A 17776-nucleotide genomic window follows, 5' to 3' on the forward strand; every position below is an offset into this window, starting at 1 on the left:
CTTTAATCCCAGCATTGGGGAAACAGAGGTAGGTGCATCTCCGTGAGTTCAAGGCCAGATTGGGCTACACAGTGAGTTCTAGGTAAACCAAAGCTATACTGTGAGACTTATGTAACATCAAGAGAGGGAAAATGGATTTTGTAAGATTGCCGTGAGGATTAAGGCGGGATATATGACCCTGTTGGAATCCTCATTAGATTCTGCGGGAGGTGGGGCGGAATGAACCATCTGCGATCCTGTGCGCAGGCGCGCCGCGCTAGGAAGCGGCGTGTCGGTTCTGCGGCTGCGCGTGCGACTGGTTTTTGCGGCTTCACTGCTTGACGGCTGTAGCACCGCCCCCAGGTTGTCCCGGTAACGGCGGGCACGCGTGATCGCGGAAGGTAAGGCTGACTGGAGGCTGGGAGCCGGAGGCCTGGCGCGATGCTGTGTCCGCGTGCCCAGCGAGGTGGCGGCCTCGGGCGCGAGTGGGGTGGGGGCTGGCTGTCACTCAAGCGCCCCTGGGCACACCGTCCTGCGGGCTGCCGAGCACTCTGCTCGGGCTGACAGTGGCCGGCTGCCCCGAAGCCAAGCTGGTCTGCCTTGGCCCTCAGCCCTGCACCTCAGCCCGGGAGCTGGGCAGTGAGGAACATAGAGGGCAAATGTGTTTTCTAAAGATGAGCAGCAGCCCACGAGGGTGGGCTGAGGGTGGGGCTCAGTGGGCAGCGTGTTTCTGCGCCCAGCACCGGATCAGATCAAGCGTGCTTGGTGCCCGCCTGTAATCCCAACCTGTGTTTAAGGCCATCCTCCGCTACGTATTAAGTTTGAAGCCAGCCTGGGCTACGTGTGGCCCCGTCTCAAAAACTGAATGAAATAAATAAACGATAAGAGACCCACGGGTGAGTTTTGCCATGAGGGAGACTTGTGTGACACCTGGTGCAAGAACGTTGGAAAATTAAATGGATCTCCCCTTCTTTTATTGTTTGTGCTTGCACTGACATTTTTGAGCATCTAAAGGGGGATAGGCGGAGGCAGAGATAGGAGTTTGAAGCTAGCCAAAGCTACATAGCAACACCAAAATTTTTAAATGAAAGTTAGGCTAGCTCATCAGAAGAAGAAGAAAGGACAGGCCTTGCTTTCCATGGACAGAAATACACTTCGTGGTGCTTTGGGAAGTGAAGAGTAACAATCTTTGCAGGCACATTCTGCCCGGAGTCACTTCTCACCTGTACAATAATGCCAGGGCTGGGACTGTGGCTCCTTCAGTAGAGCGTTTCCTTTGAGTGAGCCAGGCCTTGGGTTCACTCAAGAAAAAAGCAAGTTACAGCCATTGCATCCAGCCTCCCACACCCCTCCTTCCTCTCTTTGTTCATGTACCTGGAACTCAGAGCAATCCTCCTGTCTTAGTCGGAGGATTACAGGCATGTACCACCACATCAGGTCTTACCTCTTATGTTCCCTAGTAACAGCTTCGAGCAAGTGGCTGACTTCAGCTTCTTTATGAAATAAGGACAGCTCTCCGGTGTCATGTGTGTGTACGTGACCCAGTCAGTGTCTGGACCCCTGAACCTGCTTACCATGGTTCCAGGTTTATTTCCGTTGCCTGTTCACATTGTGGTGTTCTGTTGACATGGCAACAAGAAGCGTTTCTCTTTTTTTAAAGCTATGTTTAGTTTATCCATGTGAGTATTTTGCCTGCGTGTATGTTCTCTGCACCACTTGCAAGAGCAGACCAGGTGCTCACACCGTAACCGCAGTCAGGAAGCAGTGTGTGGCTCCTGGGCTCTCTCTCACCTTTTTCTGTGCTCTAAGACCGGAGCCCATGGGATGGTACCATCCACATTCGGGGTTGGGTTCATCCAACGTAGACGTGCCCAGAGGTTTGCCTCTTCAGGAGCATCTCTCAGGTCGACAGTCATCATATCTAGTTACAATGCTCTCAGGGAACAGCCCTTGGCTACCATGCAGTAGCCGTAGTCATAAATGCTGTTCAGTATTATGCATGTCATGCATGATAATGCTCAGATATGTTTCACTGAGAGGCCCAAGTACTTAACTTATTTGGTGTGTTCCTGTCTGGAACGCTCAGTTCTAAGAAGGTACATCCTGATGATTGCTTTCATATACATGCACATATATGTGTTTGCATGTATGTATGTGCACTGTAGCATGCAACACTTGTTGGGCTTCCTGAGGAGGAATGTATCTGATCCCCTGGAACTGGAGTTGCAGGTGGGTGTAAGCTACCATGTGCGTACTGGGAATTGAACCCAGGTCTTCTGGAAGAGCATCCAATGCTTTTAACTACTGAGCACCTCTCCATCCCCATGCATGGGTGTCTGTCATTCACTTGGTCTGTTTCCTTGTTCTTACTGAAGTTCCTGGCTTCATGAGAAGTTCCATGAAGCTGTCATCACATCTTAGCCAAGGCTTGTCATTTCTATCATTATTATTATGATGATGATGATGATGATGATGATGATGATGATGATTTTGCCAGTGTTTGCCTGCCTGCATGTCTTGTCTGTGCACCACATGCATGCAGTACCCACAGAGGCCAGAAGAGGGCATTAGGTCCTTGGGACTGGAGTTACAGATGGGCATGAGCTGCCTGCCATGTGAGTGCTGAGGGTGGAACCTGAATCCTCTGAAAGAGCAGCCAGTGTTCCTACCACATCATTTCTTTTTAATGGTCATGAAATGTTAAAGCCACCCACCTCCTCAGGCCCAACTCTCCCAATGGATGCTGGTTTGAGGGCAAGGGCACCCCGATCGTCGTCCTTTGTCCTTTGTGAGGGGTTATGTGTGGGACCTTTCAGCCCCATGTCACTTCTCAGTTTAACTCTGACCCTAGACAGATGCAGGTTCAAATTCCCTGCCCGCCCAGTGGCAGCATCTGTCTGTCAGTTGGAATGTGCACGTATGCATCGACCGTGGCTCAGTAGTGCTTCCTGTTGTTAGCTGTTACCTGCAGCAGCCCTGGGTTACATATATCCAACGTGCTTTCATGTGTGTCCGTACTTGTTTTTGTCTCCTTAGGTCAGCGTGAGACCCCGACCGAGTGAAGAGGTCTTGACTTCAGCTTCCTTGACTTCTTCTAGGTGATTCCTTGCCTGGTTGGTAGCTATGTGGCATCTCGCTCAGACCTGGTCCATAGTGAACAGACGCAGCCTGTGCCTGAGCAGGACCCACAGAGAGAGCCTGGGCTCTGGACTCCATAGCCCTGTGATTGTCCAGAGCCGTTGCTCACAGGGCCCTTTTCAGGCCTCACTGACCTGAATGTTGCCTTTGCTGTGAAATGGCATTGCAGGCACTCACTTCATAACTGTTATCCCCAGGGTATGGGCAGTGCCGGGTCCTATTCCAAGCACTCTTGGTTTTTTGGGTGGTTTTTTTGTTTGTTTTGGGGGGCTTGGGGTTGTTGTTTTGATTTTTTTTCAAGACAAGGTTTCTCTCAGTAGTTTTGGTGCCTGTCCTGGATCTCACTCTGTAGACCAGGCTGGCCTCGAACTCACAGAGATCCGCCTCCTGAGTGCTGGGATTAAAGGCGTGCGCCACCACCTCCCTGTGATCTGTTCCAAGCACTCTTGTAGTTACATTTTCTTTGGGTTGCCAACCAGCTTCAAATAAAGACATGGAGACTTATTAATTATGATTGTTCAGCCTTAGCTTAGGCTTGTCCCACTAGCTCTTTTACTTAAGTTTCTATTCCTCCACATTTTGCATCAGGACTTTTTACCTTTTTTTCATTCTGTACATCCTACTTTCCTTCTTCCTCCATGGCTGGCTGGCTGGCTGGCCCCTGGCGTCTCCCTGGCATCTCCTTTTCTTTCTCCTTAAGCCTAAATTCCTCCCCCTGTGTACTCTCCCTGCCCAGAAGTTCCACCTATACCTCCTCCTCCTTTGCTATTGGCTGTTCATCTTTTTATTAGACCAATCAGGTGCCTCAGGCAGGCAAGATAAAACAGCAACGCAGCTTCACATAGCTAAACAAATGCAACACATCTTTGCATAGTTAAGCAAATATTCCACAACACACTGTGTGAGCCTTGGCTGTGAGAGGCTGGTTTTCACCCCCTTTATAGATGACCTAAAGCCCAGAGAGGCAGGGGGGAGGAATTGGGGGGGGGGACACTTTTGCCCAAGGTTTCACAACTAAGAGGCAGCAGCTTCCGGATTTCAGTGTGTGCACCACAGAAGCTAGCACACAGAGTATATCACAGCACAGCCAGTCTGGCTTCAGTGTCTCCGCACACACCCACTGGCATTTGGTGGAACATAATTGGCCCTTAAGTGACAGTGACCCTTACTTCTTTTTAAAAGTGGGAGCCAGGCATGGTGACTCACACCTCAAATCCCAGCACTTGGGAAGTAGAAGCAGGTGAACCAGGAGTTCATGGTCATCCTCACCTACGTGGTGAGTTCAAGGTCAACTTGGACACAACAAGACCCTGTCTCAGTTAAGCAAACAAAAAAATAAACAGAAAACCTGAGAACTGACTGCCCCAGGGCTTATGATGTCTCTTAAGATCGGTCTTTGGAAGATGGAGATGTCACCTGACTCACTCTACTGAGGACACATTCTTGCTTGGTTTTATCTTGACATCCCCAGTACCTCTGATTAGCAGTCCCTGGGAGGCTCTGAATGCCTCTAGATCAAGAAAAGAAAAGTACTTTGTTATAACATGAACAGCTAAACAGTCTTATTAATTAAAAAAAAAAAAATGGGTGGGTGAAAGCTGAGAGATCAGAGGAATAGGACAAGCCACAGCCAACCTCACCTTACCCACTCCTCAGCCTCCAGAGAGAGCTACTTCCTATATACTCATGTCTATATCCTTTCTGTGCCCTGCCATCTTACTTCCTCTCTCCACCCAGCTCTACCACTTCCTGTCTATCTGTACAGACCTCCAGACCTCTGTGGTTAACTAGTGTTGGGATTTAAGGCATGTACCACCATGCCTGGCTCTGTTCCCAGTGTGGCCTTGAACTCACAGAGATCCGGATAAATCTCTGCCTCCTGAATGCTGGGATTAAAGGCGTGTGCTACCATTGCCTGACCTCCATATTTAATATAGTGGCTGGCTTTTTCCTTTGATCCCCAGGCAAGCTTTATTTGTTAGAGCACAAATAAAATATCACCACACTTTGTCCTTTTAAGGAAGTCTCAGGGTGTGAGGCTAGTCCTTGGTGCTACCAGCTTCAGTGAAGATAATGGCACTGGCTTGTTGGAGGTCTCAGGCTCTGGGACACCCCTGGTGACAGATCTGTGCCATCATGTCCTTGTCACATCTTCCTGGTCATTGTTTTAGAGATACTCTGCCTTCCCCCAGAGACCACATGAACCTGGTTCTAAGTGTGCTGGCTCTGTTGGTCCGTGGTTACTGACTGGTCCTCCTCCTCTGTCTCTAGAGGCCTGTTACCCTTGAAGAATGGCAGAGGCAGTCTTCCGTGCCCCGAAGAGGAAAAGAAGAGTGTATGAGAGTTACGAGTCACCACTGCCCATCCCCTTCGGTCAGGACCAAGGTCCCAGGAAGGAATTCCGAATATTCCGAGCTGAAATGATTAGCAACAGTGTGGTGGTCAGGGGCGTGGAGGACATGGAGCAGCTGTATGGAAAGGTAAGACCTGGAAACTGGTGACACCTTGAGCATCCTCCCACCCTTGACTGTGAGGCTGAGAACTAGACACGCCCAGCCACAAACCCACGTTCCAACACCATAGGGTGAAGCCGCGTATATTAAAGACAGAATGTAGTGGATAAAAACTGAAGATCACCCCCACTGACTTCTGTCCCTTCCCAGTGGCACAGGGCCCAGCTCATGAGCAGAGCCAGGGCCTGTGGAAGGTTCCCAAAGGTCTCTGCTCTCCTTCCGTTCTGGGAACTTGTCAGATGAGGACAGCTTCTAGTTCTGGCAGGTATGGGCTTGAAGTGAGACTGGTGACTTGCTCCCCACCGCCCTCTCCCACCCACTCTCCGTATTTGTTATCACTGGGGCATTTTAAAAAGCAGCGTGGTGGACAGATAGATGGCTCAGCAGTTAAGAGCAGGGACTTCTCTTCCAGAGGCCCTAGATCTAATTCCCAGCACCAGTATGGCAGCTCACAACCGTCTCTCATTCCAGTTCCAGATGATCTAGTGCCTTCTCCTGGCCTCTGAAGGCACCAGGCACACATGTGATATATAGACAAAACACTCAGACACATGAAGTTTAAAGGTTTTGGTTTTTGGTTTTTGGTTTTTCAAAACAGGGATTCTCTGTGTAGCTTTGGAGCCTGTCCTGGAACTCCCTCTGTAGACCAGGTTGGTCTCGAATTCACAGAGATCCACCTGCCTCTGCCTCCCGAGTGCTGGGATTAAAGGCGTGCGCCTGCACCGCCGCCGCCGCCGCCGCCGCCGCCGCCGCCGCCGCCGCCGCCGCCGCCGCCGCCGCCGCCGCCACCACCACCACCACCTGCAGGAATGGATCTTTTTTGTTTGTTTGTGTTGGGGTTTTTTGGTTGGTTGGTTGGTTGGTTGGTTTGGTTTGGGGCTCTTTTTGTTTAGTTTTTGGTTTTGGCTTTTGTTTTTCCAGACAGAGTTTCTCTGTATAGCCCTGGCCATCCTGGAACCTGCTGCATAGACCAGACTGGCCCCCAAACTCACAAAGATCCACCTGCCTCTGCCTCCCTAGTGCTGGCATTAAACATGTGCACCACCACTACCTAGCAAAAGTAATTTTTTAAGTAACCTGAATGAGATGTAGCTTATTGTAACTGGAGGTGGAGATTTCTGCCTCGACCACCAGTTCCCAAATACCCAGCAGCCACTTCCCAAATTACCACACAGAGGCTTATTTAATTATAAATGCTTGACTGATGGCTCAGGCTTATTACTAACTAGCTCTTACATTTATATTAACCCGTTTCTGTTAATTTCTATTAACATGGCCATGGCTTTACCAGTCCTCTGGCATCTTGCTTCTTGGGCAGCTGGCTCTCATCTCTCTCGACTCCACCCCTCTTCCTCTGAGTCCTCAGTTTTTTGTTCCATCTAACCTCATCCTGCCTTGCCATAGGCCAAAACAGCTTTATTATCAACCAATGAGAGCAATACATATTCAGTGTACAGAAGATCCCACTGCAGCTTATAGCCATAGCCAAGAAGTTCACCCTCCACAGCAGACCTTTAATTCAGTGACATCATGAGTCCATAGAGTGGTCCCATGGCACCACCACAGTCCAGTGTTAGTGTTTGTGTGTTTGGTTTGGTGCTGGGGATTGGGCCGAGGGCCTTGTGTTCCACCTCTGAGCTGCACCTGCCAACCCCTCTGAAGTCCCTCGTACCTGTGACACTGAACCCCGCTTCCACTCCCAGCCCAGGACAGCTGCCATAGGGGCATCCTGCCTCTCTACTTTTTCTAGAAAGCTTGCAGTAAGGTCAGCAGGGCCCTGGTGCACTAAGGCCTCTTTGGGTCCTGTCTGTCTACAGCTCACTGCTGAAGCCTTTGTTCACAGTGTGCAAGGTGAAATGAGGCTTTGCATAGCTGACATTTTAATCATCTTTTTATTATTTGATTTTTTTTTCTGCTTGTCTATAGTCAAAAGCAGGGAAAGAAGCCCAGGCGGCATGGACGCACGCCTTTAATCCCAGCACTCGGGAGGCAGAGCCAGGCGGATCTTTGTGAGTTCGAGGCCAGCCTGGTCTACAGATCAAGATCTAGAACAGACACCAAAACCACACAGAGAAACCCTGTCTTGAAAAACCAAAAGAAAAAAAAAGGCAGGGAAAGTATTATTTGGGGGAAAATCAGCAAGAAAGAGAGGGATGCTTCCAGTCCAGAGTGGGAAGGAATCCAAGAGGCCTTCGTCTGCAGTGGGCACAGTTCCCACTCCCACACACAATGCTCTCCTGAGCCACGTGAGAAGAAGCTGCCCCTGCCTGCTCTGGTGCCTTCAGGATGCCAAGCGCAAGCTGAAGTGATTCCTCATGAGATAGGCGAGCTGGTACTGAAGCTGCGGGGCTTGGAGATAATCCATGAATGAAGTAACCGAGGTCCTAAGTTCAGACCCCAGTTCCCATGGGAAATACTCAACATGATGGCATGCAGACATGTGCACACATGGGCCTGCACACCCATCTCTGCACACATGCGCCTGCACACCCATCTGTACACACATGCGCCTGCACACCCATCTCTGCACACATGCACCTGCACACTCATCTCTGCACACATGCGCCTGCACACCCATCTCTGCACACATGCGCCTGCACACCCATCTCTGCACACATGCGCCTGCACACCCATCTCTGCACACATGCGCCTGCACACCCATCTGCACACATGCGCCTGCACACCCATCTCTGCACACATGCGCCTGCACACCCATCTCTGCACACATGCGCCTGCACACCCATCTCTGCACACATGCACCTGCACACTCATCTCTGCACACATGCACCTGCACACCCATCTCTGCACACATGCACCTGCACACCCATCTCTGCACACATACATGCACCTGCACACCCATCTCTGCACACATGCGCCTGCACACCCATTCTGCACACATGAACACCTACATTAACCACAGAGGAGGGAATGTGTGCTCATTAGAGAGTCAGGGAAACACGAGGCTGTTGAATAGTTGTCTTCTGCTGCAGCTGCAAACCGAACAGCTGAGCATCAATGACCATGTTTTCTTCTTGAAAGGGCTACTTTGGAAAAGGCATTCTTTCAAGAAGCCGTCCGAACTTCACAATCTCCAATCCCAAGCTGGCTGCCAGATGGAAAGGTAAGCCATGCAGCTTTCCTTTGGCACTTACATGTCCTGGTCCATGAGATGGTAAGTTCTGGAACAGAGGCACACCAACAGTGTTCCTGCCGGGAAGAGCGCCTACAAGAGCTCGCATCAAACAGTCTTGTTTTGTTTGAGTTTGACTTTTTTTTTTAAGAATGTTTCAGCCAGGGTGATGGTGGTGCATGCGTTTAATCCCAGCACTCGGGAGGCAGAGACAGGTGGATCTCGTGAATTTGAGGCCAGCCTGGTCTATAGAGCAAATTCTAGGATAGCCAGGACTACATAGAGAAAACCTCTCAAAAAAAAAAAAAAAAAAAAAAAAAAAAAAAAAAAGAAAGAAAGAAAGAAAAGAAAGGAAAATAGGAAGAAAGAAAAGAAAAAGAAAAATCCCTCACAGGTGTGCCAAGCTGCTTGGGTTTTAGTTAATTCCAGATGTAGTCAAGTTGACAAGAGTAGCCCTCACAGACCCATATGGTGGAAGGAGTCATTACTGCAAGTTGTCCTTTGCTATGGCACATACACACACACAGACACACAGACACATACACACACACACAAATAAATGGAGTTTAAAATTTAAAACTAATCAATGTGCATAGCTCCTTAGTTTATAATTTTTTTCTCCTAATATATTTTCCAAGGCATCCTCATAATTAAGCAGTACCAGTAAGTTAAAACATAGAAGAATTGCCAGGTGTGGTGGCGCACGCCTTTAATCCCAGCATTTGGGAAGGAGAGGCAGGTGGATCTCTCTATGGGTTCGATGCCAGCCTGGTCTACATAGCAAGTTCCAGGACAGTCAGAGGTACATAGTGAGACCCTGTTTTGAAAAAGAATAAAGAAATTAATTAATTAATTAATTTTAAAGCTGAGTATAGTGCAGTGGTTCTCAACCTTCCTAATGCTGTGAACCTTTAATACAGTTTCTCATGTTGTAGTGACCCACAACCATAAAATTACTTTGTTGCTACTTCAAAACTAATTTGACTACTCTTATGAATCATAGTGTAAATATCTGATATGTAGGATATCTGACATGTGACCCCCCAGGGGTCATGCCCCACAGGTTGAGAACCACTGGTATAGCGGCTCAGACCTATAATCCTAGCAAATAGAAAGCTGAGATGGGAGAATCACCAACTAGAGACCCTGTCTCAACAGAAAAAAAAAGCAGGGTTGGAGGATGTAAAATGACTCATGTAAGAAAGTGTAGAAATTACCCACACTGAGGTATTAGTTCAGCAGCTGGTCAGAACCCTAAATGCCTGACAGTGTGCTGAGCGGTGAGACTGGCAAATTTCCATCACCACAGGGTGTGTGTGTGTAAGTGTGCATGAGCGAGCGCGTGCGTGCGTGCGTGCGTGCGTGCGGCATGTGTATTCATGTGCCATTACTGAGGGAATTTAACCATGTTTAGCAAAATTATATTTGTATTCTCCCTGTGAGCCTAGATTCATCTTAACAATACACTGGAACAAAGGGGAAGAAAAGTAGCACAGGCTGTTCACTGAGGCCCTGTTTGTAACACTTGAAGAACAGAAAGAGCCCAGTGAAAGAGAAGAGTGTTGATTGCAAACAGTAGTGTGTTCATATAGCAAAATGCATAAGCTGGGCAGTGGTGGCGCACACCTTTAATCCAGCACTTGGGAGGCAGAGCCAGGCGGATCTCTGAGTTCAAGGCCAGCCCGGGCTACAGAGCGAGTTCCAGGACAGCCAAGGCTATACAGAGAAACCTCATCTTGAAAAACAAAAATCCATAGACCAGGATAGGGTTGAGGGCTCACTGTGATGTTATTAAATGAGAGAATAAAGCTGTGAGCTGTGGTGATACGAAATGGAGGCCTAAGAAATATGTATTTGGAGGCTAAAGAGATGGCTAAGCCTTTAAGAGCACTGGCTGTGCCGGGCGGTGGTGGTGGTGCACGCCTTTAATCCCAGCACTCGGGAGGTAGAGGCAGGCGGATCTCTGTGAGTTCGAGACCAGCCTGGTCTCCAAAGCAAGTGGGAGCCACTGCCCTTTCCTGGCCTCTGCGTACACATGGTGCACAGACATACATGCACGTCTTCAAACAATGTTTTGAAAAGGCAATCCATACTTAATATATTTGAAGATGAAAGGGTTTGAGGAGGTAGATATTGTACCTGACTTAAAAATTACACAAGTGTACACGTATGGTTACCCCATTAATAATACAGCTTTTATGTTTTCTTATACCAGCTGAAAAGTAAGAATAAGACCAAGCATGGCCATGTAGTTCTATAATCCTAGTACTTGGTAGGCTAAAAGGAGGCTTGTGAACTGGGCAGCCTGGGCTACCTGCAAATGGACCCTACCTAAGTAAATAAATACTAGAGTGAAAGCATAAGTCAGGCATGGTGACACACACTGAAATCGTAGCACTTGGGGCACTGAGACAGGAGGATTGTTGTGATTTTGAGGCTACCGTGTTACATAGCAAGACCCTGTCGCTCAGAGGTACAGGATTTGCCTGGTATGTGGGCATCCTGGATTCTGACCCCATCACACAGCAAAAACAGGATCAAAGCCAGACTCTGCAATTCTGCCTTGGAAAGCTCATCAATATAATGTGTGCTTACAAAGCTTAAATATTTCAAAGTAATCCTTCTTTTGTGAAACTATTAGGGGATGGAAAGATGGCTCAGCCATTAAGAGCACTTATTGTTTTTGCCCAGAACCCAACTTTGGTTCCCCACTCACAACTGTCTGAACTCCCACTCCAGGGGATGAGACTCCCTCTTCTAGTATGGAGTTGCCCACACACTCACACACACAGTGCACATAAATAAAAATTTTAAAGTCTTAAAGCTAGGCACAGCACTGCATACCTTTAATCCCAGTACTCTGGAGGCAGAGGCAGGCTGAACTCTGTGAGTTCAATGCCAGCCTGATCTACATAACAAGTTCCAGGCCAGCCAGGGCTGCATAATGTGACCCTGTCAGATAGATAGATAGATAGATAGATAGATAGATAGATAGATAGATAGATAGATAGATAGATAGATAGATAGATAGATAGATAGTCTTTTCCCTTTTTTTCTTTTTGTTTTTGTTGTTTTTTCAAGCAGGGTTTCTCTATGTAATGGCTCTAGCTGAAACTCACTCTGTAGATCAGGCTAACCTCAAACTGACAGAGATCCTCCTGCCTCCACCTTCCAAGTACTGGGTTTGAAGGCGTGCACTACCACCACTACCACCACCACCACCACTACCACTACCACCCCACCCCCGCTGTCTTTTATTTTAATCAATGGGTTAGGTTTAGCCAGTTAGTTATATACCACCCTGGCAGTAGCTGTCTTAGGGAACACTCACCTACTGTTCAGCCCTCATGGAAGAGACTTTGTCCATTTTCTCCTGTCAGAATGTCTCCGATCCATAAACTGCCCCAGAATCCACCTGTCCTTCTCAGTAGACTTGTTGCTCCTCCCTAGGCATCAAATTAAGCATCCTCCGTCCAGCCTCCTTAGCCTGCAGATGAATCTGTGTCAGTGTCCTGTTGCCGTGAAAAGACACCGTGACCATGGCAACTCTTACAAAGGAAAGCATTGAAATGGGGCTGGCTTACAGGTCAGAGATTTGGTCCAATGTCATCATGGCGGGGAGCATGCAGGCAGACCTGGTGCTGGAGAGGAGCTGACAGACAGTTCTACATCAGGATTCACAGGCAGCAGGAAGAGAGAGACTCTGGTCTTGGAATAGGCTTTTTGAAACCTCAAAGCCAGTGAGTGGCACACTTCCTCTGCCACACCCCCTAATCCTTTCAAATAGTGCCACTCCCTGGGGACCAAATATTTAAATCTGTGAGCCTACAGGGACCATTCTCATTCAGACCGCCAAAGTGCTGAATTTGAGAAGGGAGACAGCTTTCCAGAAGCCAGAATGAGGGGGTCCAGGCCTGAAAGCTCTAGAAGGAAGGACTTGTCCTCCCTGGCACCAGCAGTAGAGCTGGACCCCCCAGTACCCCAAACCACACCTCCATCAAGGGTCTCTCCAGCCCTTCCTGCTCTGTCGCACACAGGGCCCAAGCACTCCAACAGACGACCTGCCCCCTCACGAATCTGCTTCTGAGCTGGGGCTGAGGCTCTGAGGGCCCGTCCGAGCCGGCAGGAGGATGTGGGTGCAGGGCAGGGCCACAGTCAGAACAAGCCGGCTGTGGCCAGTACATGTCACCGTCCAGCTGTGTGACTGGATCTTGAAATTATCTGTCTTTTTAGTGGGTTTTGTTCCCTCCAAGGAAGTCTGTCTGGAACTAATAGAACGTCTTTCTGTTCCAGGTGTGCCCACAGACATGCCCATAATCACCTCAGAGAAGTAAGTGAGGGCGACCTTGGCTTTGGTGTAGCTGTGTCTTCTCGGGTCTGGTGTTAGATAGTCTGTGACGATGCAACCTTGTACCTTTGTTTTCTCCTGATAGGAGATAATACTTGGAAACTGAGTCTGAACTTAATGTGGCTCAAATCCCATCTGAAATGTGTTGCTTGTTCAGGTCAGTCTCCCAAAACACCAACCACTGTCGTGTCGAGAATGTGTTCTGAAGTCCTGAGATGCTGGGACTCGGGTTCTGAGCGGGCATCCTAGCCTGTGTGGGCAGATGGTCCTGCCCTCTAGCTTTCTCTACACACTGTAGGGCCAGAGGGTTTCACGGAAGTCCCCGTTCACCCCTCTTAGACACTCTGGAGCATTTCCCCTGACTCCACAGACACCTGTCTGATGTCCAGCTAGTCCCAACATGCCCATGGTCCTGCCCATGCGACACCTCTCCTAGAATTTCCCCCACTACAATCCTCTCTACTGCCCCAGATACTGGGCCCAAGGCTCTTTTCTCTGTGTCATCTCTCACATGCTTGGGTTCGGAGTCAGTTCCAGGATATCAAAGCCAGACCTGGCATCTCTGTAGCCTGGACTTAGTGATCCCTTGATAAGACTAAGACTAAGCCTGTAATCTCAGCACTGAGACAGTAGGATTGCTATGAGTACAAGGCCAGCTTGGTCTACATAGTGAGTTCCAGTCTAGCCTGGGCCACAGCCTAAGCCCCGTGTCTTGGTCAGGGTTACTATTACTGTGATGAAATACCATGACCCAGCAGGTTGGGGAGGACAGGGTTTATTTGGCTTACTCTTCCACATCACTGTTCATCATAGAAGAAGTCAGGACAGGAACTCAAACAGGGCAGGAACCTGGAGGCAGGAGCTGATGCAGAGGCTGTGGAGGGGTGCTGCTTGCTGGCTTGCTTGGCCTGCTTGCTTGCTTGCTTTCTTTCTTTCTTTCTTTCTTTCTTTCTTTCTTTCTTTCTTTCTTTCTTTCTTTCTTTTTTTTTTTAATTTATTTATTATGTATACAGAAGAGGGCACCAGATCTCATTACAGATGGTTTTGAGCCACCATGTGGGTGCTGGGAACTGAACTCAGAACCTCTGGAAGAGAAGCTGGTGCTCTTAACCTCACAGCCATCTCTCCAGCCCCCATCAGCCTGCTTTCTTATAGAACCCAGGACCACCAGCCCAGTGATGGCACCACTCAAAATGGACTGGGCACTCCCCCATCAATCACTAATTAAGAAAATGCCCTACAGGCTTGTCAACAGCCCAGTCTTCTTAATTGAGGTTCCCCCCTCAGATGACTTGAGCTTGTGTCAAGTTGACATAAAACTAGCCAGCACACCTTTCTCATAAAACAAAACAGAGGTCTGTTCATCCCAACCCTCGTTCTCTCTGTCAGGAGCTATTGTGGGCCATGATGCAAATACAGAAGATAGCAATTGATAATTCAATGTCAAACCACCAGATAAATAATTCTCTGATGGAGGAACCCTGTCAAGCAAGGTTTATGGACCACAGACTCTGAAAAACAGGTTGCTTCTGTCTGTAATTTCACATGTGCAAAACCAGCTCTGGAATCTCCCCATTACCATGCATTTTCATGCTATGTGTACATGTAATCCCATGATTATATCTCAACCTTATGGACACATATTCTGTGGATGGCCAAGAAGATGACTTCCCATTAAGCTGTATAATTTTGATGAACTGAAGCATGTAGATGTAACCAATCGTATTATTAAAATAAGAAACACAGAGCCAAGGTAAAAGAGAAAAGCCGAGAGGTCAGAGCTCAGAGATAAAATCTTACCTCCTGCAGTGCTCCTAGCTTCCCCGAGAGAGGGAGGTACTTCCTGTGTCCCTGCTTAAATAATCTTTCTGTTCTGCCTTCTCATTGGTTGTAAACCCAACCACATGACTGCCTCATCACTGCCTGTAAGTACCGCCCTCCAGATCTTAAAGGCGTATGTCTCCAATACTGGCTGTATCCCTGAACACACAGAAATCTACCTAGCTCTTCTAACCACCACGCTCTTACTATGGCTCTAATAGCTCTGACCCCAGGGCAACTTTATTTATTAACATAAAATTAAAATAACATTTCAGTACAAATAAAATATCACCACATTTCCCCTTTTCTATTTTAATAAAAAGAAAAAAGGCAAAAGGTTATAACTAACAAAAGAAAAACTATATACAAAAGTACAATAACTATATACAATATATACAAGTAACAAATACCTAAACGATGTCTAGTCCATTTGTATTTGACAAATCAGAGAAAATAATTCCCTTATCTATCCTATTTTAGTAAGTCCAAAATGTATCTAATTCACTTTCTATCCTAATTAATCTTCAACTATAACTAACTAATCTTCAACTCCCTCAGAGACCCAAGAAGGAAATAATATTAGCTAACAAAAATAAAAACAGGAAGTGCACAAAAGCAACTTCCAAAAATTTTGTGAGTTGACAGAAACAGCCAGCTGCCTGGACAGTCACCTGAGGTTTCTCCACAGTGTTGGGGCATCATCTTCAGCCTATAGGCTTAGCGTATCTGACAGACTCATTTGTGAAGTAGGTTGTACACAAGGTCAACAGTTCAACCTCACACTGGGTGAGAGCAGTCCATGTACCAGAAACACCTGAATTCCACTAGTGTCATGTCATGATTCAGGATTTTAAATTCTGGAAATTGTTGATGGTTTTTGAATTTAGCTGTCCATTCTTCTTGGCTGTGTATATATGGCTTTATCTAAGCATGCCCTTCTCCACATCCCTCTATTAAATGCCAGTCTACTATTGAGAGGCGTGAGCTTTCAGTTGCTGTTCCATTGCACAACAGAAGCCATCGGCCCACTGCCTGTTCAGCTGCCTTCAAAGAAAAGGACACTGTACCTTTTCCAGATTGTGAAGGCGACTTCAGGGATGGTGCCATATTGTCCTGGCCTCAGAAGATGCCTTTTGATAAAGCCATAACCACACTTGTTTTGGCAGGAATCAGTAGTCCTTTGTTTCGTGTTCTGTCTGTCCATTTTGTCCTGTTGATTTGAGGATACTTTGTTGTCCAGTGGCTAACTTTTGCCACAATGAAAATTAACTCCATATGCAGTTTCTTCAATGCCCATATTTTCTCTGAAGTAGATTGGTACTGCCAGGAGCCGACATGTCTCAAAAAAGAAAAATTTCTAAGTTATTAAAACATTTTAAATGCCATATTCTGTAGATCTCTGAAGGGTTTGAAGATGACCTGTCTAAAATACATCTGCTCAATTTTTAAAACATATCTAATATGACTACAATTTCTATTGTAATGTCTAACTACTAACTTTCATTTCTTTATATCCTAATAGTTGGTAATAATGTAAAGTATTTAAAACTAGTAATTGTCTTTTTTTTTTCTTTCTTTCTTTTTTTTTTTTTTAAACAAGAACCTTAAATCTAATCTCCTTTGTTTAGCCTTTTTCCTAACCCTTGACAACTTGTAGCCTACCCCCCTAAATAATGAAAATTATCCCAGACCCAAAACCCATTAAAAGAAACAAAAAACCACCCGCCCCACACCACTTCTTTGGCAATGTGGGTGTCATATTCTTAAAATTGCTTCCTGCTGGGTATGGGCGAAGTTATCTTTATCCTGAAAGAAAAATTTTAGGTTAATTGTCAAATTCTAGGAAAGGTAACTATATCCTTCATTATTATCCAGTCCATGTGTATTGCCAAAGTTCAGGGTTTATCTCAAGTCCTTATTTAAGTAGTCTTTGAGACTGGATCATCTCAGCTAGTCATCTCAAAATTGCTCTGAGCACCTTGTAGTTCAAAGCTGATCTGTAGATGATGTTTGTCAGTTCAGTGATATTATTATTGTCCACGTGGAATTGTTGTTGGTGTTGTGTTGTGGGGCCCCATCTTCTTTCCGGAGACTTCAGTTGATGTTAGGCCTGGCCGTGATTTCCTGCAGAAAACTGATAAGAGACTCGAACACAAAGACATATATATGCAGCTAACTGAAGCCTTTTTTCTAGAATTAGTTAGTACTCTATATGACCATTCATATCTTAACAAAGTTTAAAATGTATATATATATTAATCTTGTAAAATTTGATATAAAATTTATACTTTAAGAAAAGTTTAAAGAATCAGAATAGAATCAAAGAGTTGAGATTAGTAATAGAATAGTCCCTTAATTAATTTGGCTTTTGTCCTGTCCCATAGCAGAAAATGGCTCTTTTATTCTGTCATGATACAGGGAGTTTGTATTTTAATTTTAACAACATGCTTGAGTTTAAAGAAGGAGAGAGCCATTCTCCAACTCCAAAGTCAGCTTTAAATTTTAATTGAACTGGGACTATTAGAAAACCAATAGTGTTAAATCTTTAGAGAAAAGCAGAAACAAACATTTAAGAAGACATAAAATTTTTTAGATAATATATACCCATATGCCATATACTCCAATATACTCTGTTTCCTGGGATAGATGATTTGTCCCTTTTCTTCAGTTGTCTCATTTGTCTTGTGTCCTTCAGATTCCTTAACCTTCATTCTCCTAAAAGACAAAAACAAAAACCTTCCCCCAAGACTAATTTTGGGGATGTTCCTTTTTGGCAAGTTATTATCTGATTAAATGAAAAGACATGTGTTACAGGTACAAGTTAGTTTAAATTGGATGTTCATGCTG

The 17776-nt window shown here is 46.5% G+C and overlaps 1 protein-coding gene across 7 annotated transcripts in view; it reads left to right on the top strand.

The window, feature by feature from the left end:
• The first annotated feature begins 297 nt into the window (after positions 1-297).
• Tsen2 (tRNA splicing endonuclease subunit 2) overlaps positions 298-17776 on the top strand; it is a 48700-nt gene continuing 31221 nt past the window's right edge. Inside the window, exons 1-5 of one of the 7 annotated variants that reach the window (XM_042273868.2) lie at positions 298-380; positions 3016-3077; positions 5389-5597; positions 8670-8751; positions 13054-13090. In XM_042273868.2, the coding sequence (XP_042129802.2) occupies positions 5409-5597; positions 8670-8751; positions 13054-13090 (308 nt within the window). In that variant the 5' untranslated portion in view covers positions 298-380; positions 3016-3077; positions 5389-5408. Of the gene's footprint in view, positions 876-3015; positions 3093-5388; positions 5598-8669; positions 8752-13053; positions 13091-13193; positions 13266-17776 lie in introns of those variants that run through there. The other 6 variants (XM_042273867.2, XM_076567639.1, XM_042273866.2 and 3 more) reach the window with 6 other exon arrangements.

The sequence above is a fragment of the Peromyscus maniculatus genome, chromosome 3, assembly GCF_049852395.1.
Source record: "Peromyscus maniculatus bairdii isolate BWxNUB_F1_BW_parent chromosome 3, HU_Pman_BW_mat_3.1, whole genome shotgun sequence".
NCBI classification, from domain to species: Eukaryota; Metazoa; Chordata; class Mammalia; order Rodentia; family Cricetidae; genus Peromyscus; species Peromyscus maniculatus.